The following is a 24,255-nucleotide window of genomic DNA, read 5'->3' as shown; positions in this document are numbered from 1 at the left end:
TTTGTGTCTATGTGAATTGTTTTTATATTATTCATGTTTTGATAATAATTTTCTTATTATTTAATATATTTTCAAGTTGAGAATCTTAAAATTCAATTTTTTTAATGTTAAATTTAGAGAGAAATAAAACAATAATATTTTATTTTTTAAGTCAAGAATGGATAATCCTTCATTATCTGAGTTAATCGAACCAAATATAGCAATTTGTTATGAGAATCTAGAATCTCTTTCTAAATTTCAAAGAGTTGAGTTTGATGAAACTACCCTTGAACGAGATCCTGGATTGTGTATTTTTATGTGGTGACATCCTATAAATTATCATGATGAAATTAGACGAACTTACATTAAAATAAGATCCTATCAAGCTATTTATGTCTGGGAGTATCCGAGATCTAAATTTGGAAAGCAACAACGTTGATTTCAATACTCTTGGTTTAAAAAGTTCTCATGGTTGGATACTCTCCTTCGAACTTTTGTTGTATTTAGTTTACTAATATATTATATTTCAAAAAATCGTGAATCTCAACTTCAATAATAAATGTCATCCTTTTTTTGTATCTTTGGTTTAAGATATTTATTTTTCTCTCTTTAATTTTTTTATTTTTCTAATGTCATGTTTTGTTTCATTGTGCTTAAACGATTCCTATTTTATAATATATCATGAACTATTTAAAAAAAATCGTGTTATATTAATTTTATAAAAAATGTTTTTAACCCGGGTAGACTTGAAATCATGGCTCTGCTCTTACATGGATGGACAATGATATTCATGTAATGCTCGTGTAAAAGTCGTACGTGCTCATGCTAAACATATATAGTGATGATCATGTGTATATCATACATAGGGCTGCAAATGAGTCAAGCTACTCATGAGCCGCTCAGTCAAAGCTTGACTTGAGTTTGATTTTGACCGAGTTCGAACCATCTCGTTTAATATTCGAGCCAAGCTCGAACTCATATAATACTTATTCGATGGCTTATCGAGCTTTTTCGAGCTTAATATTAAATAATATATTTTAAATTTTTTAATATTTAAGCGTAAAACAAAAACACATATTTTTTATTCACTCTCTCCTTGTTTATATATCGAGCCCACATTATTATATCGTATTTTCCCCAAAATTTAAAATTTTAATTCTCTAATTCGTCATCGTTAGAATATATATATATATATATATATTATTTTTATAATATAATATATTTCGTAGATGTATATTCTATAAATATATCTACTAAACATATTATATAATAATAATAATATATTATAACAATCATATCATATATTTTTATTGTATTCTTTTTTTTTTACAATTTTTCTTACTTATTCACAAATATTACTCAATTTTCATAATTTCTTTAACTTATTCACAAGCATTCTCACCTCTTCATCATTTCTCTCACTTATTCACAAACACTCTTACTCCTCCCGTCACATCATTTTTTCATAATATTTCATTCGAGAATTAGTAAACTCAAGTTACTCAAGAATTTCTTTCGTTGAATATGTATGGAAGTTTGATATTTTCGTTTTGAATTTTTTTTATTGAGTTCTAGCTCGAGTTCGAGTTTGAAAATTCAATTTTAGTTCAAGTTTTCGAGCCGAGTCGAGCTTGTAGGTAAATAGTTGAGTCGAGCTCAAACTTAAATTTATAAACACATTCGAGTTCAAATCGAACTAATAAATACTTAATCGAGTCGAATTACTCAAGCTCAAGCTAGTTTGAGCTCGACTCCTCATTTGTAGCCCTAATCATACCCAAAAAAAATGTATATACAAGTCAAAGTAGTGAATTATTGCTGATATTGTGTGCACCAGTGATAAATATAATAAACAAAACTATAAGACCTGCATTTAATTAAAGTAGCCAAAAATATGGCAGAAATCAGTGTTAATGACTTAAATTAATTTAAGGAAAGTATTAAAACCAGTTTTTGGATTTTTTAATTTTAAACCATAATTTATTAATTTAAATAAATTGGTTAAATGTTAAAAATATGGACCAAACCAACTTAGCAGAAAAACAAATTTTAATTTTATGCATTTCTATATTTTGGTGACTTTAAAAAAACTAGTTAAAACAATTAACACCAAATAAAACAAAATAACTTAAATAGACTAAATAAGCTCAAACAAATTAGGACTTCAGGCTGATGGTCCGGATCAGGGATTGTGGGCCAGTTCATGGGTTTCGGGCTAGACCCGGTTACGGGTCACTGTTAGAGTTTGTGGCCTGAATTCTTGTTGGGCTGGCAGACTTTGTCCGCACTGTATGGACCTGTAGACTTAATGAGTCTGACCCCTTTAATTTATATACATTGTATTTTAGGGTTAGACAACATATAGGGAATACATCCATTTTTTCTCTCATTAGTTTTTACATTGGCCACTAAAAGTGTACAATCTTCGACATAGTGAAACATTCTCTTCTGTCTGTGGTTTTCACTCGTAAAGGGTTTTCCACGTAATTATGGGTGTTCGTTTTTCTTTTCGCTTTTATCCTCGTTTATTGTGGTTTGATTCTAACAAATTGGTATCAGAGCCAAGTTTGTTTGTTTTATTTTTGGCCATGACCACTATGAAGTACGATATTCCACTATTGGATCGTAACACCATATTTTCGTTATGGCAAGTGAAGATGCGAGCTATTTTGGCACAGATGTATTTGGAAGATGGCTATTTGGCGCTGACAAGATGCCGTATTCGTGGACTGATGAAGAAAAGCAACGAGCGGATCAAAAGGCTCTATCGCAGATTCATCTATATCTATCAAATCAGATTCTTTAAGATTGTTATAAGGAAAAATCAGCTACTGCGCTTTGGCTGAGATTGGAGCAATTGTGTATGACGAAAACTATGACTAACAATCTACACTTGAAGCAATGCTTGTATTCCCAATGTATGTCTGACGATACGTCTTTAGAAAATCACTTAACTGTTTTTAAAAAAATAGTCTCTGATTTGGAATCTATGGAGGTTAAGTACGATGAAGAAGATTTAGGTCTGATATTATTGTGTTAACTACCTCCTTCGTATGCCAATTTTAGAGATTCTATTCTCTATAGTCGTGATACTTTAACTCTAGATGAGGTTTATGATACATTGTTCTCGAAATAGAAGATGCATAAACTCGTTGTTGGTTCAAATAACATGGTTGAAGGCCTTGTTTCACGAGGCAGACAAAAGGAGAGGTATTCTGGCAATAATAATCATGGCAGGTCAAAATCTAAGAACAAGGATAAGACGTGTAGGTACTGCAAGAAGAAGTTCCATATTGTTTTTGAGTGTTATAAGTTATATAATAAGAATAAGAGGGCTGGTGAGGATCATAAGAGCAATCAGCTAGATAAATATGGCGAAGCTGATGTTGCTGAAAAGTACAATGATAGAGAACTCCTCGTTACGTCTGATATTGATTCGAAATAGAGCGACAAATAAATTCTTGATTCTGGATGCACGTTTAATATGTGTCCTAATTGGGACTAGTTATCTACATATGAAGTGGTTTTTAGAGGTACCGTTGTGATGAGAAATAATGCATCTTGCAGAATTGCTGGTATTGGTACAGTTAGAGTTAAGATGTTTGATGGCACTATTCAAACACTTGGTTATGTAAGACACATTCCTAACATGAAGAGAAATATGACCTCATTAAGTATTATTGATTCTAAAAGGTACAGGTACACCGATGAAGGTGGAGTTATGAAGGTAAGCAAGGGGTCTCTTGTTGTGATGAAGGGACTCAGGAAAATTGTTAGTTTATATGTTCTACAAGGCTCTACGATTATAGGTGACGTTGCTGTCTCTAGTTCGTCTATGTCTGATTCCGATACTACGAGATTATGGCACATGCGTCTAGGTCACATGAGTGAGAATGACATGGCCGAATTGAACAAGAGAGGACTTTTGGATGTGTAGGGTACTATGAAGTTGAACTTTTGTGAACACAACGTTTTTGGTAAATAGAAAAGAGTTAGATTCTCGGCTAGTATTCATAATACGAAAGGGACGCTAGACTACATTCATTCTGATTTGTGGGGGCCTTCTAGAGTACCATCTAAAGGTGGTGCGTTTATATGTTGACTATTATAGATGATTTCTCCAGGATGGTTTGGGCATTTTTTTTGAAATAAAAGAGTGACGTGTTTTCTACTTTTAAAGAATGGAAGTTCATGATTGAGAAGCAGTTAGGGAGGCAAGTGAAGCATCTCCGAACTAATAACGGTTTGGAGTTTTGTTCTAATAAGTTTAATACTTTATGTAGAACTAAAGATATTGTGAGGCATCATACAGTTCAACATAATCCTCAACATAATGGAGTTGTAAAGAGGATGAATAGGACTTTGATGGAGAATGTGCGTTGTATGCTTTAATGCTGGGCTACCGATGTCATTTTGGGCTGAGACCGCTGCCTATGCATGTCTTCTCGTTAATCGCTCTCCGTCGACTACTATTGATAAGAAAACTCCACAGGAGTCATGGACTGATTCTTTTGCTAGTTATTTTGATTTAAAAAATTTCCAATGTCTTGCGTATGCTCATGTGGATAATGGGAAATTAGAGCCTCGTTCGGTTAAGTGTGTGTTCATAGGGTTCAAGCAAGGTGTGAAGGGATACAAGTTATGGTGTCCTGAGACTAGTAAAGTCGTCATCAGTAGATATGTTGTTTTTGATGAGACTAGCATGCTTCAAGGGTCTTCGTCTTCAACTCCCTCCGAGGGAAATCAACAGAAGTCAAGTATTCAGGTGGAGCTTGAGATTGGGTTGAAACCTACACTAGAGCAAACTCTAGGGCCTATTCTAGTTTTTATGGATGGTGCCAACTCCTCAGAAGCACCTCCACAACATTTAATTTCTAAAAATAGGCCTCGTAGAGAAATTAGACACCCTTAGAGATATGCAGAGGCTAATTTAATTACGTATGCATTAAATGTGGTTGAAGAGATTGATTTAGAAGAAGGAACCTACGACGTATTTAGAGGCGGTTACCTACGAGAACTATGGTATGTGGATGATCGCTATGCAATAAGAGATGGAATCACTTCACAAGAATGCTACATGGGATCTAGTGAAGCTATAAAAGAGCAAGAAGGTTGTTTGCTGCAAGTGGGTGTATAAGAGAAAGGAAGTTACACAGGGAGTTGAAGAAGTCAGGTATAAAGCCAGACTTGTTGCAAAAGGATATAGTCAAACTCCCGGTGTTGATTTTACTGATGTATTTTCTCAAGTTGTGAATCATAGTTCTATTCGGGCTTTACTAGGTATTGTGGAATTCCACGATCTTGAGTAGTTAGATATAAAAACTGCATTCTTACACGGAGAACTTGAGGAAGACATCTACATGCAATAACCAGAGGGATTCGTAGCTTTAGAAAAGGAGGACTACGTAAGTTAGCTTAAAAAGTCTCTTTATGGTTTGAAACAGTCACCCAAGAAATGATATAAGAGATTTAATACATTTATGACCACTCATGATTTCAGGAGGAGCCGTTACGATAGTTGTATCTACTTTAAAGTATGTGATGATGGGTCGTTCGTTTACTTGTTTTTGTATGTTGACGATATGCTAATTACCGCCAAAGATCAGAGAGAGGTCAGAAAGGTGAAAGAACAGTTGAGTAGCAAGTTTGAGATGAAAGATTTAGGTGCAGCAAAGAAGATGCTTGGAATGGAGATTCTTAGAGATCGATCGGCTGGTAAATTGTACATAGTCAAAAGAGGTACATCGAGAAAGTTCTTAGTAGATTTAACATGAAAAGTGACAAGCTGGTAAGTACTCCACTAGCTGCTCATTTTAGACTTTCGTCTTCTTTGTCACCACAGTTAGATAGTGATGATGATTATATGTCGCGAGTGCCATACTCTAGTGCCGTTGGCTCCCTTATATATGATATGGTTTGTTCACGGCCAGACTTAGCATATGTAGTTAATGTTGTTAGTATATATATGACAAACCCTGGTAAGGAACATTGGAAAGCAGCTCAGTGGATTCTTATATACTTATGTGGTTCTACTGATGTTTGCTTACAGTTTGGGAAAAGTAGAGATGGAGTTGTCGGTTACGTTGATTAAGATTATTCTGGAGATATTGGTAAGAGAAGATTGTTGTCTGGTTACATTTTTTGTGTTGGTGGTTGCGCTATTAGTTGAAAGGCTATGTTGCAGGCTACAATTGCTTTTCTACTACAGAGGCAGAGTACATGGCGATTACAGAAGCTTGAAAAGAAGCAATTTGGATAAAAGATTTGTTTGGCGAACTTAGTGAAGATTTGTAGATTTCTATAATCTTTTGTGATAGCCAGAGTGCTATTTTTCTGACGAAGGATTAGATGTTTCATGACAGGACTAAGCACATTGATGTACGATATCATTTTGTGCGTGATGTGATTGCCTGTGGTGATATTGTTGTGAACAAGGTGAGAGTACACACAATAATCCTACAAATATGATGACCAAGTCACTTCCTATTACCAATTTTGAGCATTGCTTGAACTTGGTTGGTCTTCATTGCTGAGTTATGCCCTAGGAGCTTTGGTGGGAGAGGTTTGATTTTGTGGTTATGCTATCAAAGATTGGAATTCGTTTCAAGGTGGAGATTGTTAGAGTTTGTGGCCCGAATTCTTGTTGGGCCGGCGGACTTTGCCCGCACTGTATGAACCTGTAGACTTAATGGGTCTGACCCCCTTTAATTTATATACATTGTATTTTAGGGTTAGACAACATATAGAGAATACAACCGTCTTTTCTCTCATTAGTTTTACGTTGGCCACAAAAAGTGTACAATCTTCGATATAGTGAAACATTTTATTTTGTCTGTAGTTTTCACTCGTAAAGGGTTTTCCACGTAATTCTAGGTGTTCGTTTTTCTTTTCATTTAATCCTCGTTTATTGTGGTTTGATTATAACCATCACAGGTACGTGTCACGGTTCGGTTGATGGACGCAGACCAGGTTTAGGAGCAAGTTGGAAAACTTATTCCTCCTTCGATGAAGATAGAGCCTTCGGAGACCCTTTAATTGGTAGTTCTTCCTAAGAATGGATCTGGGGATCGATATCATTTCGACTAGGACCCACCCTAAGGATTGGGTGTTCTAAGTATTTTTTTTACTTTAATAGTTATATTTTATATTAAATCGATATAATAAGTTTGTACTAATTTTAAAAAAAATTAAAAAATAAAGTAATATAGTTTAGTTAGTTATGCTAGGTTAACACATTAACTTAGGAACATTGTTAGTTTTTTTATATGAAATGATCCATGCAATGATATTAAAAAATAGATAGTCGTTTAAGTATAACGATAAAAACACAATAATTGTATAGGAAAAATCAGTTAAATAATAAAAAATTAATGTGTGCGGAGATCTTCCAAAAGCTCTGACCAATATGTCGGCTTCATAGATCAAACCTCATATAATGTCAATATGATAACATTGTGAAGGATCCGCAACGAACGTTTGAGATTGCTGAATGTACTACGCTTTCTTTCCAACCAAAATATCCACCATAAAATAATAGGGATATAAATCCATTATTTCATACCTGTAAATTTAGTCGCTTCAATCCACATTTCCCAACACGCACCAATAGTTCTCGACATAACCTGATGAATACCAATAATGCTTAAAAGAAGACTCTAAATACTAGAGACACCATTACAATGTAAGAGAAATGAGAGGCCATCTCCACCTCTTTGAGACACAAACAACATTGACTAACTATGATAATACCCTTGCGCATACATCTATCACTAGTTAGAATATCACCATAGATTGCACTCCAACCGAAAAAAGAGAGTGGAAACCCTCAACTCCCATAATTTCTCTTAGTGCAACTCAGTTGTAACAACCCTAGCCTAAAGATAATAACAATTTCACACATGAAATTTATATAAATCCCTCAATCGCATCATATCCTAGTTCAACGGAGACACCCCCTTTGTTGACCACTAAAGATAACAATCTATTATGAGAAGAACTTTCTTCAAAAGATAATATCCTTATATATCTAATATGATGCGTAAAACCTTGAGAGTGATGGTCGTACATGTTCTTGACTGTGACATATTTATAAATAGCAATAAAGGTAAACACGGGAAAGACAACCGCAATACACTTACCCCACACCATACGTCCTCCCAAAAACGGATTGATGAACCATCACCCATTGTAAATGAAGAATGTTCACGATAGTTTTTCTATATGATTGATATTCCACTCCATATGCCACATCCCACAAGGCAATTGGATATTTTTGTGAACCAACAAGATCAATTCAATCCATATTTTCTTATAATCATATTAACCTAAAGACTTTCCTATTCCAAAAAAAATGTGCACACTACTTTGACATAATTCCTTATTAAAAGCACGTAGGTCATGAAAACTCAAACCCCCTTCATCTTTGGGTTTTTACTTTGTCCCAACTAACAAGATGTGAAAACAAAGACTTAAAGGACTCCCATAAAAATTTACACATCAACCTTTCCATTTTCACTACTACACTTTTAGGAATAATAATTCATGACATCATTTGCGTAGACATAGATTCCAACGCGCTCTTGATGAGAACCATACGACCTCCCTTAATGATCAACTTACTTTCCATATAGGGAGTTTGTTTTTCATCTTAAAGATAATTGGATCCCAAGAGGCTTTAGAATGAGATTTTGCACCCAGTGGAAGACCAAGATATGTGGCTGAAAAACATCCAATTCCAAAACCCAAAATACTCGCCAAAATAGTTCTTCTCCTAGCCGACACTAAATCAAAGAAAAAGATTTTAGACTTACCAAGATTAATATGAAGTCGTGAGCAAGCACCAAATAACCACAAAATATCATGAAAATGTTTGAAATTTTTATGAGTATCCTGAATCATACAGAGCGTATCGTAAAAAAAAGCAAGTGAGAAATAGAAAAATAACTCTCCTCGATCTTCAATCAATCCAATGGATACATCCGTTATTTTCAGCGAAGATCCTCATCCTAAAAAGAGATTATAAAACAATAACAAACAAAAAGGGGATAACGGGTATCTCTGCCTAATCCCTCTCAAACTCTCGAAAAAGCCTTGAGAACTACTATTCACGATGACATAAAATTTAGTTATAGAAATGCAAAATTTTATCCACTGGATCCACTTATCACCAATTCTCATCCTAACCATGATATCGAAGAAAAATCCCAGTTAACATGATCATAAACTTTTCCAATATCAAGTTTGACGAAAGCACATTGAACACTATTAGAGTTAGCTGAATCAATGCATCATTGACAATCAATGTTGTATCATGGATTTGACGCCCTTTAATAAACATCATTTTGTTGATAGATATAACCGATTTAATACCATCATTAACTAGTTCATCAAACATTTTGAATTAATCATATAAAAAGACGTGAGTAAACTTGTAGGCCTAAAATTCTTTAGGTATATAGTTCTCACAGTCATGCGATTAAGAACCATCAATGTAGAATTCCAACTTTTGTCAAAAAAAGAGAAATAATAAAAAAATTTAATAGCCGCCATAACATCCGCCTTGAAAAGTCCACGCCTTATTTTAGAAAGCTAATGTAAAACCATCTCTACCTGGTGCCTTGTCATGGCGAATGATTTGTGATTGAATACCTAGTTCAAAGAAGACAATTAATACCTAAAGAATCGCTCTGTGGACTTCCTCACTACCACACACATTAATAGCATCTTCCACCTCCTCCACCGTAAAACGTCTCTCAAGAATACCTTTCTCCTCATAAAAATCTAAATATCTACCTTTATATCAATAACGACGATTTACCTTAACCGTCGTTATTGAAAACAATATTAACTACCGTGTATTTAGCGACGGTATTTCGTCGCTATTGTAATCATATTGAATTTGTTTTGTCCGATAGAAATGGGTAATACAATTTGTTGTTAATTTTCATTGATATTGGCTTCTTTAAACAAAATTTAAGTGTTTTATTAACGTTATAACTGTTATCATTCATTTTTAAACATTTGGGAGGACCATCAACATTTCAATTATAATTTAGTTAGATGCAGCTTTGTTTGGTAAGTTTTTACCTGCATACACAAACTTTTGTCTTTGATGTATTAGACAAAATCATGTGTTAATTATTAAAAAGGTAAGTGAGATAAGGTTAACGAGTTCGATTTTAAATAAATTTTTACGATGTTAAATTTACAATAAAATAATTTTACGAGTTTATAAATAATTTTGATTTTACAATTTTATACTATCTTACATTAAAAAAATTGTATATATAAATCAAATAAAAAAAAACTATAATTTATTTAAATAAATAAATTAATACAATAAATTTTGTAAATATTTTTTATAATATTATTATTTTTTAATTTTATATTTAAATATATAAAACTTTAAAATTAATTAGGTATAAAATACTTAATTTTATATATATATAATAATAATAATATTTTTTTTTAAATTTAACTTTTACAATTTTAAATAAATTTAACGGTAACAAAATGTGGATATCCTGAGGTTCTGGGTTAGACGCCGTTAGACGACAAGTTGCTCTCGTCCAGTTAATTAGTTAAGTATATTTGCGGGTTATATGTTTAACCTATGGGATTAGTCGTATTTTGAAGGAGAAACAAAACTTAACATTCTAAAAAAAATTATGAATTTATAACTAAACAACGATTTTGTATAAGCTTTTGATTTTACGTAAACTCTCTATTTTAAATGAATATCACACAAATGAATATCTTATTTTAGGGCTAACCTCATTTAAGGCTAGACCCAACTTTACAATCATATTTAAACCCAAAAATATCCATTTATCCCAATATATTCATTTTATTTTTTTATAAATAATTAACATAAAAATATTATTTATCTATAAATCGGACCAAGGCATAGGTTTAAACTTTTGAACTAAAATAAATAGTTTTTAAATTTTTTTATTAGAATAAATTAATAAATTGCAGAATTTAAGAGGCCATTTGAATATTTAAGACTAAATTGACTGTTGTGACTTGTGATATAGGGTTGTAAATGAGTTAAACCGTGCTCAAGCGATTCGATTAACTATTTATTAGCTCGATTCGAACTCGAACTCAAACGAGTTTATAAATTTGAGCTCGAACTCAACTCGACTATTACCTACAAGTTCGACTAAAAAAACATGAAATACATTTAAATTTTTAAATATTTATGAGAAAAAAATATTTATTTTAAATTTAAGATTTTAATATTAAATAAATATATTATTTATTTTTGTGCTCGAAAAAGCTGGAGCAAATATTAGAGCACGAGTTTACAACAATATTAAGAGTCGGCTCGAAGTGTTACTCCAACTAGGAAGATTCCCGTGCGATATAATGGATAAAAAAATATTATTACAACGTCCGCGTTCATCAAATTTGGTGTTGAATTTATAATATAAAATGTTATTAGCCTAGTTGGTCAAAAAGTTGTATTTGTTTTCTTAGGTTATGAGTTCAAAACATACCTATAGCATTGGTTCAACCCAGAATCCGACCTAAGTATCAATTTACTCTTACATATATATCTATCAATTTACTCTCACATATATATCCAAATTAATCACAGCTCAGCTCTTAACCGTTTTAAGTTTATGAGTGGGTCAACCTAGAATCCGACCCAAGTATCAATTTACCTTCACATATATATATTCAAATTAACCACAACTCTTAATCCGGCAATCCAGATATATCATTGTATATATATATATATATATGAAATGAGGTTATCAAAATCAAACTCAATTAAACTCAAGTGAGTTTGTCTAAGTTGCTAGGAAACTCCTCACTCACGAATAGGGTTGTAAACGAATCGAAGCGAAGCGAATATTACTGTATTCGATTCGTATTCGTGAAACTATTCGAATATTCGTATTCGTATTCGAAATTTTTTCGAATAATTAATGTGATTCGTATTCGATTTGAAATTGATATTCGTATTATTCGATTCGATTCGAGTATTCGATTCGATTTTTTTAAAAACATATTTTATACAATATTTACTAGGGTTTTAGAATAAATAATATTTATAAAATTAAAATTAATAAAACAGTATATATATATATATAATCGAATATTTAATCGAATATTAGCGAATACCGAATCGAATATCTTGATTTTGTATTCGTATTCGTTTATTAGTCGAATCGAATCGAATATTTTTATTCGAATTCGAATCACAAAATTACGAATACGAATATCAAAATTCGAATACGAATACCGAATCGAATAAAAAATATTTGATTCATTTACAACCCTACTCACGAATAGCTTGAATCATTTTTCGGCAAAGTGTGACTTATCTTAAACCCTGGTTACCTGCGGCTACTTAGATAAAAATTCACAGTTTCAAGCGTAGAGAGACAGAGATGGAATAACAACCTCGTTACCAGTTGGACCTGGGAAATCTCATGGCTTGACCCTCATCACAGTATTGCCCAAGATTTAACCAGGTTATTCCTTGACTCCTTTAATCATTCAATATTCTTTCAACTCCATTTGAATGCCGATAATATCCTAATAGAAGGTATCGAAACCAGTTTTATGGTAGATTGCTCTAGCAGTGGTGTTAAATCATAGTCTTTTGTCTTGTGTTATTTGAATAAAGGAACATCTTTTAAGACTATTAGCTGTTTTGGGTGTTTAATTAAGAAGATTTCTGATTGAACAGGGAAGAGATTATAAGAGAATGCATGCAACAAGGCACTGAGTTGATTCAAGCAATTGCTGATTCTCTTTTTAGCTTACCTGCTACTGAAGACCGAGATGGTCCAATTGTGAAATTATCTGAATGAATTGTTGTTCTCTTCTCATCCTGCCGATAGATAGTGAAAGCTGTGATGCTTTTTTTCCCTTCAATTTTAATTAGTTTTCCTTATCATGATTTCACTTGCTTTCTGCAGCTTCCTAGGAAGAAACCTGCCACAACTTGGAATCATTTGCGCAGAAAAAAGGGTCAGTGAATGGTTCGATTGTGTTGAATCATAAGGATTACTAGCTAGATTGTAGATTTGAAGGGTTTTTTGTTTAATAACATTTGCAGGTATTATGAAAAGGAATAAAGACAAATTAGTGTTTGATGAACAAACTGGTACATGGAAGCATCGCTATGGATTTTATCGCGTGAATGATGAAAATAACATCCCCACCATTGCTGCAAAGATGACCGATGGTAGATATTTTGAATATTAGCTAATTTCTAACAGTTGATATTACTTTCCATTGTTATTATTATATATTTTCAATAAGCATGGTTCCTGGTTATATTATTTATTTTCTTGATTATTAGAACCTTGAGTAGATCCCTTTGCAAAGAGGAAAGCAGATAAGAAAAACCGAGTTGAAATGAACCAGAAGAACAGGTTCTGCCCAGGTTTTGTCTCATAATCCTTCCCACATTTTTTGTAGTAGGATTTGTTGAATCATTAGGAACTTCTTGTTTGATGAAAAAGTGAATTATTTTAGGTTATTTGGTATAGAAAAAAGACCTAGTTTTCTTTTATGAGCATGAGATATGAAACAGTTATTTCCTTTTTCTTTGGCCAGCCATGTCCAACTTGCTGCCACAGCTTTGCCCATAACAGGAACTCAACCAGCACCAAGAAAATTCAACAAGCATGAACTTGAAACGTTGCAGGAATGGCAGCCCACCTCAACAACCAGCGGTGGGAAGTTCGATAAGAAGCTACCTGGATAAAAGCCTAAGAAACACGAAGGCAAGCATCGCAAGGTATTGGGCTGCTTTGTTATAATTTTTTTCATGTTGATCAGGATACTAAAAAAACAAACTTTTGTGTTTGCCAAAAATCTAAATGATCCAAAAATGAATATGCTATTGTTCGATAAAAAAAATACATTCCAAGGTTACACTATAATTTTAATTGTGATCAGGAAAACAATTTGTATAATGATCTAAGGAATTGGATCTTCATCCAACAAATCTTATACCAATTAAAAAAAGTTAATTTCAGTTTAAACTTTGTCAATTTCCAATGAGACCTTGATTGTGTCAGAATACCAGTAGTTGAAGGATCAGGAATGGGATCGCTTGAGAAGCAACAAAATGATAACGTTCTGAACAAGTTGATGGCCAAAAACTCCCATGAGATGCTAAACGTGAATCGGGTATGTCCGAAATCAGAATGACCATAGATAGACTGTTTCCAATGAAGAAGATGATGCCTATCATGGAAATTTCTAGAAGATTTTGGTAGTTGATGAGAGTTCAGTTGTTTGTCTGTGGGTTTAACTTGTTTTTTTTTTCTGTTTGAAACAATACAAGTATACTTGCATTTTTGTTGCTCTGTATCTTCAATTATACTTTTTTTGTCTAAAATTATTGTTTTGGGTTCTCTTATTTGTTTTGGCTACTCCCATTGTCAATGTTTCTGATTTTGGTACTGTTGAAAAATTATATATATAATCTTTAATGACACATACACTTATAATTTTAATCTATTTACAAATTTATTGAAGATTTTTTAACAAAAATATGTAAAATCTAATATAAGTATTTTGGAAATTAATGACAATAGGAGTTAGACAACATAAAACAAGGTTTTAAAATAGATGTAACTTTTTTGGATTCTAACTTCAATATGGGTATTTTTCGAACCGGATTCGAAAAGTTATTTTGAACGTAGGGGATGAACATGGGGACGTTCCTTTTCAACGCCACTCATAACTTATGTAATTTCTTGCTGCCAAAATGGGCGGTTAATCTCCGATCCATCTGATAACCTTCACCTCTTATGTGCATTCCTTACATTGTCGCTTGTGGAAGTATTTTTTCTCTCTTTTTCACTCTACTTTCTCTCCGGAGATGATAGAAGATTGTAAACAAAATAAATATGATGAATAATTATTTACAGTAAGAAAGGTAAATAAAATAAAATAGATAACAATCCTCATTTTTTTTTGAAACTACCCTTAAATATGTTTTTTCGATTTTAAAGAATGGAATGAATCATTGATTTTGAAACAATTTCATATTCATATACAGTTATGAAACTTATTTCATTCAATTTTATTAACAATATTTTAAACAACAGGGGGGTTCAATCAGTTTGACCAGAATTCTCCAAAAAAAAAAAAAATTAACGTTTACAGAACTGTCATAAAATAAAAAAATCAACCATGTGTGTTTTTGGTCTAAAATAGGCTTTTGCCAACAATTCACCATCAAATTTCCAATTACAAGCTATAGTCAGAATAATTCCAATTACAAGTTATAGTCAGAACATTTATTATATTTGATAACTATTCTGAGCTTGCTTAAATCAAATTATAACACATCTATGAAAAATACTACTATTCATAACAAAGCTGTGACCAAGTGAATTCACCAAACAATTCTCAGGTTATTCCGTAGACGATTGTAACTTATTCTTCTCCTTATCGATTCTGTCTAACCACTTGAACCCAAGCTCACATCCCGCTCTTGCAGCCATTTCAAACTTCTCCTTTGCCAATTCGACTCTAGTTATATCATCAATTACCAGAGCTGGTTTTGTCTGGTGGCTTCTCTTTCTTTCAAATTTTGTGATAACTTCTGGTACTTCAACACCTGAGGCAAGCAAGCAAGACACCATTATGAACAATTTGAAGAAGGGATGACAGTGTCAGATATCTCATATGAGATTTTTATTGGAGGTTTCTTATTTGATTCAGATTTAGAAACAAAAAAATGATTATAAATGCCCCCTATAAAACAGAGATTACTTGTTTTTTATAGTATAGCAGCAGATGAAAGGTAACCAGATCAAGAAACCATGACAGATTACCTTGTAAAAGAAGGGATCCATATATTATAGCTGCACCAGCATGTCCCTGCAGAATAAGTTATCAATTAAATCAATTATCAATCTAGGCTAATTATCCATCTTTTTCTTTGCTGAAATCCTACACTTAAACATAAAATAATCAAAGAAAACCCTTGTATAACATCAAATGATCCAAATATAATGTTCACTTGTTTGAAAAGAAAAGTTAGAAAATTCTTCTACCTTTTCTGAAGCTCTGTGGAAGCACCATATGGCTGATGCGACATCTTTCTTCACACAATCACCAGTCAAAAACACAGCTCCTAGAAGGTAAAGAGCACCTGGATGAAGCTAGCCAAATGAAAACCCAATATTAATTATTGGTCTAATTTATTCAAGCACAAAATGAGCTTTAGTAACATTACAAAGCATTTCTTTTCATCAGAAGACATTATTATGTACAAGTAAAAACCCGTACCTTTGCAGCAAAAAAATAAAATGTACCTGATCAACAGCCTTCTCCAAATAGTAAAATGCTTGCTGATCCGACTGAACATATTTATTCTGTTGTTCCAACACAAAGAGAGAATTTTCATAACGACATATTTCTGATCTTTAGAACAATTAAAAATAAGAAAGAATATAAAACTTACATCAACTCTAAGCTTACAACCTAGTTCATATTGTGCATCTGGATCACCCATGTCTGCAGCTTCAACCAATAAAGCAGCCCCTCTGTTTAAAGTAGGCAAACTACCCAGTTATTTGATATAACCATGTCAACAAAAACAATTTACTAGGAGAGGAGTTAATAATCAGCTAAAAAGGGGAATACAATTGTTATCCCTTAAAATATAAAAAACATCAAGGAAGAAGTAAGCCGCCAAAGCAAACAAAGGAAAAAAAGGTACAAGGTTTAGAGCTTGTTATCACTTACACAGCTACACATGCCCCAGGTGTATGATATTTAAAATGTAACTTTGATAAAAAGTATCTAGCTTGTGTATTTGAATTGTCAACCTCCAGGGCCAACTCAAAATTCTCCTTTGCCGTCTGCAATATCACAATTCAAGAATCAAATTGAACGTGAATCAAACTTTCTTCATGCAAATGATGGGAAATGATCTACTTTAATGATGAAAACTACCTAATCCAAATTCAATTCATACCTACTTATTAATTTCATTTGGAAACAGGATGTAACTGAATTTAGTTTGACCCAAATTCAGGATTTCATTGGCAGTTTCTCTGCCAGATTCAGATCCAAAACAAAAGTTTTTACAAATAGGACCACCGTGGTTAAATCAAGAGCTGGAGATGAGGGAAACTGAAAAAAGAAATAGAGCATGAGTTCAAATTCAACCAAATTACTCACTTGGCCAAATAAGAGACCTCAACTCATACATAATGTCTAAAATCAGTTTAGTATGTTTGACAATTTACTTAAGTGCAATACACTAATTAACATGTACATGAAAGTGATGGTAAAAATGGTAAATGAAAGTTTCCATAAAGTTGAGTTTACCCGTAGGAAAGGAATCAACTTTACGTCATTGTAGTCCCAATAATCCCTTACTCTATCAACTTCCTTCAATGCATTCCAACCTTTGGCTATGTACTCCTTTGCCTTCTTATTTCTACTGTGAATTCCTCTCTGCAAGAATGATCAAATCTGACAGTGAAGATTTCACATATATAGTCAATATTCAAATCCAACAAGTTGTCTTTAGGAAGCATAACTGACCTGCAGAGTAAATCGCTGAAGTAGATTATTTTGGTCCCTAGCACGTTGCAAAAGGATTTGTCGCAGCATTGTTACAAGATTATGCAAATTCGGTCTCAATAACAATAAATCAAAATCTTAGACGACGAATTGTCGCATTGTTAAATCAGACTATATATAGAACAGTCGATGACTACATTAGCATCTGTAATTGGGAAGATAACTATCATTTGCTAAAATTTCAGAAGTCAATAAACAAACCGACCGCAACGCAAGTAATTTCCAGCAAAACCTAGCAGTTCATAAGTAATGATCAGAACAAATGCGACTATGAACAGATTTACTCGAAGAAGAAGCGGATAACAGAATCGAACCTTTGGGAACGAGAAGCTTGACAATCGATTGCCGTGAAAACTAAGGACGGAAACCGCCTGAGCGATTGATTCGAGACCGTGAAGAACCTAAGGACTTCTCACCCAGCACCAAACGTAAACCCAAATCAACTTTTCTTTTCAATAACCTAAACCCATTTTTGAATAAGGGAAATTTGATCCAATGATTTTGACCCTAAGTAAGATTTTTCTTATATTTAACCTTAAAAATATTAAATTTTATTTTTAATTTTTTTTATAAAAAAAATTCTTTTTTTTTTCTTCCTTTTCCTTTTCCTTTTCCTTTTCCCCTATTTCTCCTTCCCGTTTTCTCCCCATCTCTTCTCGGCGACATTGCTCCAGCCCCAGCCAGCCACAACCGTTGTCCTCCTATCTTCCCCGGCGACCTTACTCCAGCCCCAACTGCTGTTGCTCCATGGAATCATAAACAGGCCGACTCCCGACGATCGCCAAGCCCCAGAGACGCTGAGCCCGACGTTCACCCAACATTACTGAGGTTAGTAATGCTTAGTTAGTTCTACTCCCCAATGATTTTTCCGTTTTTTGCATGTTGAGTATGAAGTTTTATGGTTTTAGTTTAGAATTTAGGCTTTAGGGTTGAAATGTTTAGTTAGTTATATTGTTTTGGTTTAAAATGCTTTAATCCGAGAAATGTAGTTTAATCTGAATGGTTTGTGAATGGGGCGTGGATCGTGGGGTGGGGCGTGGGGTAGTGCGTGGGTGGGTGGGGCTTGGGCGTGGGCGTGGGCTTAGGCGTGGAGCATGAGCTTGGGCGTGGACTTGGGCGTGGGCGTGGGCTTAGTCGTGGAGCATGAGCTTGAGCGTGGGCTTGGGCGTGGGCTTGGGCGTGGGCGTGGGCGTGGCGTGGACTTGGGCGTGGGTGGAGCGTGGAGCGTGGGCGTTGGTGGGGTGTGGATTTAATTACAATTCAATTGCGTACCACGCAATATGTAAAACGAATTTAATAAATTTATTAATAAGCGGGGATAGCTCAGTTGAGAGAGCGTTAGACTGAATATCTAAAGGTCAGGTGTTTGATCCACCTTCACCGCAAAAGTTTTTTTTTCTATTAGAAATTTTAAACAAACCATGTGACATCCCTGGTATAACAGATTTAAAAACAAGTTTGTGTTTAAGTAAATTATATAAATGTTTATGTTTTAATTGTTCCATGCATAGTGTAGTCATTTGTTTTCTGTTATTATTATAAATATATGCAAACAAAATTATGTTAAGCTACAACGGTTAATTTGTAATGCAAATTAGAGTATTCTAAAAGTGTACAAATTAAAATTTAACATAAAAACTAGAAAAAAAAGTTCTTAAAAAAAGACAATGAAGAAAAGAAACGCATCATCTAAAATATGAAAGAGATCTCATATATCAATTCAAATAGAACAAAATGTTTTAGAAACAACATTAAAAGTTATTTTTAATAACAATAATACAAATATATTGAAGTATATATGTGACAAAATAATAGCATCAAATAAAACACCAACATAAGCCGCTAGCAGAGTTCCTTCTTCCAAAGTATGCCCAAACACAATACACTCTCTTATGCATTTATTGTGGACACATTATGCATTAACAAACAAGTGCAAGACAACTTCCAAGCAGAAGAAATCAAAGAATCTTTTAACACCTACCCATTCACTAATTGGTTCATATCAGACAAAACGTCATTAACACTCTTGCAGACCTAGTATTATGAATGAGAAAATCCATTGAAGCACCATCATGACAAAGAGCTAAATGTTTATAATTGTGGAATAGGACAATTCCCAGGCAGAATATAGAGAGAATTCAGTTATAACATCCATGAATGGTAAAATGTATTCTTAGACATATTGCCTTTTTCACCCCTCCATGTCAAAGAAGCCAAATATGAGCTGCAGAATTAAGTAAAACAGGGGTGTTCCATGGAACTCTAGAGTATTCGCACTCGGTATATCATATCATCGCAAGTCACATGAATCAAAGGAGCTTCTAACACCTCTTACTCCATTCACTAATTGGTTCATAATTTTCCAAACAGTATAAAATTTCCCAGCTGGAACAGAACACTGTTAAAGTCATAGTATTTTGAATGAGAAAATTCATTGGAGCACACCATCAAGACAGAGTCCTAGTATATCATTGTGAAATATAAAATATCCAAGCTGGAACAAAACACTGCTGCAGTCATAAAATTTTGAATGAGAAAATTCATTGAAGCACACCTTCAAGACAGAGTCCTAAGATATCATTGTGAAATATGATATTTACCAGGAAATTCAGTTAAATGCATTCTTAAACATATCTCCTTGTCCAGTTCTTCACCCCAAAAGCCAAATAGTAAAATGAAAAACGAGTTTCATGAAAGTTTCGCAAGTCGTCTAAATTGATACCATAAACCATAATTGGCAATTTTATACTATGTGCAAATAGTACTGAAGACACTTAATCCATATCCATAGATTGAGATCGAACGCCTTCCACTGAATTCGCGTCGCTCTTCAAATCAAGACTCAGATCATTACAATTACTTATATCCAGCGATACCGTTCCTCTCCTCGCAATCTCACCGTGAGGCCATCTTCTATAGAATGGTGACCTAAATAGTCAATTCATTAATCTTCAATTCCATATAATCAATCACATCGATTTACTAGCTACTTACTTGAGTAGACTTCATTTTCTTCGGTACTTTCACTTTATTCTCATTTTGTGGTCTCGATGATGATCCTGTTTGATTGCGATTCGAATTAGAGGTTTTGAAATTAAATCTGAAGGTAAAAAACTTTATTCCTGGTGAAGATCTGAAGGCCAGTTTTAAATAAGGAATCCATTACAGCATAACAACTCTATTTTACCAGGGATGTCACATGGTTTATTTAAATCTGAAGGTCAGTTTTAAATAAGGAATCCATTACAACATAACAACTCTATTTTACCAGGGATGTCACATAGTTTGTTTAAAATTTCTAATAGAAAAAAATGATGTCACATGGTTTGTTTAAAATTTCCAATAGAATTTTTTTTTTGCAGTGAAGGTGGATCAAACACCTGACCTTTAGATCTTCAGTCTAATGCTCTCCCAACTAAGCTAACCCCACTTATTAATAAATTTATTAAATTCGTTTTACATATTGCGAGGTACGCAATTGAATTGCAATTAAATCCATGCCCCACTCACGCTCAAGCCCACGCTCCACGCCCCACCTACGCCCAAGCCCACGCCCCGCCCACGCTCCACGCCCCACCCACGCCCAAGCCCACGCCCCTCCCACGCCCACGCCCACGCCCATGCCCCGCCCACGCCCCACGCCCCACCCACGCCCAAGCCCACGCCTGCCCACGCCCACGCCCCTCACACAACCCCCACGATCCACGCCCATTCACAAACCATTCATATTAAACTACATGTCTCGGATCAAAGCATTTCAAACCAAAACAATAGAACTAACTAAGCATTTCAACCCTAAACCCTAACTAAAGCCTAAATCCTTAACTAAAACCCTAAAACAGTGAGGCAAATGATGCTTATGATTTCTCTGATAAAGAGGTCCAGGACAGTCTGGAAAGTCAGGAACCCAACACTTATATTCATTCATGAATATAGTGACATGGAACATAAGGGGACTCAATGACCCTCTAAAATGTAAAGAAATTATGAGGATCATTGAGAATCAGAAGATCACTATTATGGGTATTCTTGAGACAAAAGTCAAAAGTCAAAAGTCGGAGTGTTGAGAAGGTTAGCAAACTGTGTATTGATAGTAGCTGGGAAATCATTCACAACTCAAATGACAAAATGGGCAGAATATGGGTTATTTGGGATAACAAAGTTGTTGAGGTGATGACTCTCTTTTCGAATGATCAAGCAATCCTGGTGGAGGTCAAAGATAGAATCACAAGAATCGTGTTTAATCTTGCTATTGTCTATGATAGCAACTCAAGCACGGACAGAAGACTCCTCTGGAATTGTCTTAGAAAATGGAACGGTATTGATAAATCTTGGGTTGTCCTCGGTGATTACAACGTAACCAGAAATGAATCTGATCGTAGCCCAGAATCTGAAATTACTCGGGATATGATTGAATTTAATGACTGCATCAGAGATATGGGTTGTATCGAGCCTACCAATTCTGGGAACTTCTTCACTTGGTCTTCTACGGGAGGGAATGAGCAAATTAGAAAAAGTAGAATTGACAGATGTCTGGTAAATGAGAACTGGATTAACCAATTTTCGAGAAGTCAACTTCATGTTTTGAATCCGGGTATATCTGATCATTGCCCGATTAAATTGTTCTGGGAAAAGGAAGAAAGGTTCAAAAGGCCCTTTAAAAATTTCAATTTCTTGATGGATAATGATAAATTCAAGGGTATTCTCGAAAGCGTATGGTCAACAGATGTCAGAGGTTCCAACATGTACATGGTTTCTGAGAAGCTTAAGCTCCTGAAGAATCATCTCCAAAGCTTTGACAAGAAGAAGTTCAGCAATATCTCCAATAGAGTTCTGGCTGCTAGAGAAGAACTGGAAGAGGTTCAGAAAAAGTTATTAAGGGATGATAGTGATGAACAACTCAATGAAACAGAAAGATATGTGCTTGAAAACTTCAGGAAGCTGAGTCTGCTTGAAGAGAATTTTGTTAGACAGAAATCAAGACAGAGCTGGCTTTCGTTGGGTGACAAAAACACAGCTTTCTTCTACAGAAAATGCAAGGCTAGAAACATGAGAAACAATGTGTATAGGCTGAAGGATGATGATGGTGAATATGTTCAGGGTCAAAAGGGTGTCCAAGATCTGGCTATTAATTTCTATAAGCATCTTATGGGTACAAGAAAGCAGCATCAAAGTCACCTGAATACCTTGTATCAAATTATTGATAGGAAAATCTCTGCAGAAGATAGTCGCGATTTGATAAGGGTGGTCACGAAGGTTGAGGTTAAAGAAGCTCTGTTTAGTATTGATGGGAATAAAAGCTCGGGTCCTGATGGGTTTAATGCACAGTTGTTCAAAGATAATTGGTCGGTTGTGGGTAAAGATGTTACTGATGGGGTTCTGGAGTTTTTCAAAAACAGGAAGATGTTAAAGCAATGGAATACAGCGGTCCTAACCTTGATCCCCAAAACTACGGTACCTGAGAAAGTACTAGATTTCAGACCAATTTCCTGCTGCAATGTGATTTATAAAATAATTTCAAAAATCATTTCTAAACGTTTTAAAAATGTTATAGGAAAAATAATAAATCTTAATCAATCTGCATTCATCCCCGGTAGGACAATCTCTCATAATATTCTTCTTATGTAGAGCCTATTAAAAGGCTACGGGAAAAAGAAAATATCCCCGAGAGTGGCTTTCAAAATAGATATCAAGAAAGCTTTCGACTCTGTTAGATGGGAAGCCATTCGAGACTTTCTGGTTGTTTATGCTTTTCCTATGATTTTTATCGATTGGATTATGCAATGCGTTTCATCATCCTACTTTGTTGTTAGCGTCAATGGAGTCCACAGAGGCTATTTCAATGGTAAAAACGGGGTAAGGCAAGGGGACCCCCTCTCTTCTTACCTTTTCGTAGCTATCATGACGATCTTTGAGAGCATCTTCGCGATGTTCCGAAAGAATCGTCCATACATCTTTCACCCATTCTGTGAGGTAGAGGAGGTAACACATTTATTCTTTGCTAACGATTTGTTCATTCTAGCCCACGCAGATGTTGATTCCATTAAAACTATTAGGGCTGCACTAACGTTCTTTTCTGAGGTAACAGGTTTAACTATTAATGAAAGCAAAAGTGTGGCATTTTATGGAGGCGTGAAGGACGAAACAAAGCAGGACATCTTCAACATCATGGGCATCAAGGAAGGCAACTTTCCCATAAGGTACTTAGGAATTCCGTTAACTGCGAAGCAGATCGAGATCTCACACTGCAAGCCGCTGATTGAAAAGGTAAAAAACACGATATCTGGCTGGGCAGCGAAAAAACTTTCTTATGCAGGGAGGATCGAACTTATCAAAACCGTAGTTATGGGCATAGTTGGCTATTGGGCGCAGCAAATGGTCATTCCGAAGAAGGTAATGAAGGAACTCGACACACTGATGAGAAACTTTATCTGGGGTAATAGTGGAAGAGGAGGAAAGAAAGTCAAATGGACCGTTCTCTGCAAACCGAAGGACGAGGGAGGCATCGACTTGAAGAACTGTATCGAGTGGAACAAGGCTCTAACCTTCAAGCATCTGTGGGTTTTGGAGCGCAATCAGGAGTCAATATAGATCAAATGGGTGCATACTAGGTTTATGAAACACGAAACCAGCATCTGGACCTGCAAAATCCACGAAGGTATGAGCTGGTCTCTAAAAAAGATTCTTAAACTAAGAAGC

General features: G+C 34.5%; 1 protein-coding gene, 1 non-coding gene and 1 pseudogene across 2 annotated transcripts; 2 read left to right on the top strand and 1 right to left on the bottom strand.

Annotated features, from left to right (window-relative positions):
- The first annotated feature begins 6,327 nt into the window (after positions 1-6,327).
- Positions 6,328-14,460, top strand: LOC124937496 (annotated as a pseudogene).
- A 671-nt stretch (positions 14,461-15,131) lies between these two features.
- On the bottom strand, positions 15,132-18,032 carry LOC124919362. Its single transcript, XM_047459592.1, has 9 exons — positions 17,871-18,032; positions 17,518-17,788; positions 17,299-17,427; positions 16,711-16,826; positions 16,427-16,508; positions 16,278-16,337; positions 16,017-16,124; positions 15,795-15,840; positions 15,132-15,577 (listed from the first exon to the last, which is right to left on the bottom strand). Exons 2-9 carry the CDS (start codon positions 17,584-17,586, stop codon positions 15,372-15,374), a joined length of 816 nt encoding a protein of 271 aa, XP_047315548.1. The 5' UTR covers positions 17,587-17,788; positions 17,871-18,032; the 3' UTR covers positions 15,132-15,371.
- An 836-nt stretch (positions 18,033-18,868) lies between these two features.
- On the top strand, positions 18,869-18,941 carry TRNAF-GAA. The gene has a single exon. It is a non-coding gene; the product is annotated as a tRNA-Phe (tRNA).
- Positions 18,942-24,255: the final 5,314 nt, after the last annotated feature.

Source organism: Impatiens glandulifera, chromosome 1 (genome assembly GCF_907164915.1).
Source record: "Impatiens glandulifera chromosome 1, dImpGla2.1, whole genome shotgun sequence".
Lineage (NCBI taxonomy): Eukaryota > Viridiplantae > Streptophyta > Magnoliopsida > Ericales > Balsaminaceae > Impatiens > Impatiens glandulifera.
The sequence above is the reverse complement of the archived record's forward strand: the minus strand, read 5'-3'. Positions and strand labels throughout refer to the sequence as shown.

Bases quoted from the DNA above. Each gene is read 5' to 3' on its own strand.
- LOC124919362 (XM_047459592.1), bottom strand. From the start codon at position 17,586: ATGCTGCGACAAATCCTTTTGCAACGTGCTAGGGACCAAAATAATCTA. The intron at 15,841-16,016 runs GTAGAAGAATTT...CTTATTCTGCAG, and splicing joins TCCACAGAGCTTCAGAAAAG to GGACATGCTGGTGCAGCTAT. The intron at 15,578-15,794 runs GTAATCTGTCAT...TGCTTGCCTCAG, and splicing joins TGGATCCCTTCTTTTACAAG to GTGTTGAAGTACCAGAAGTT.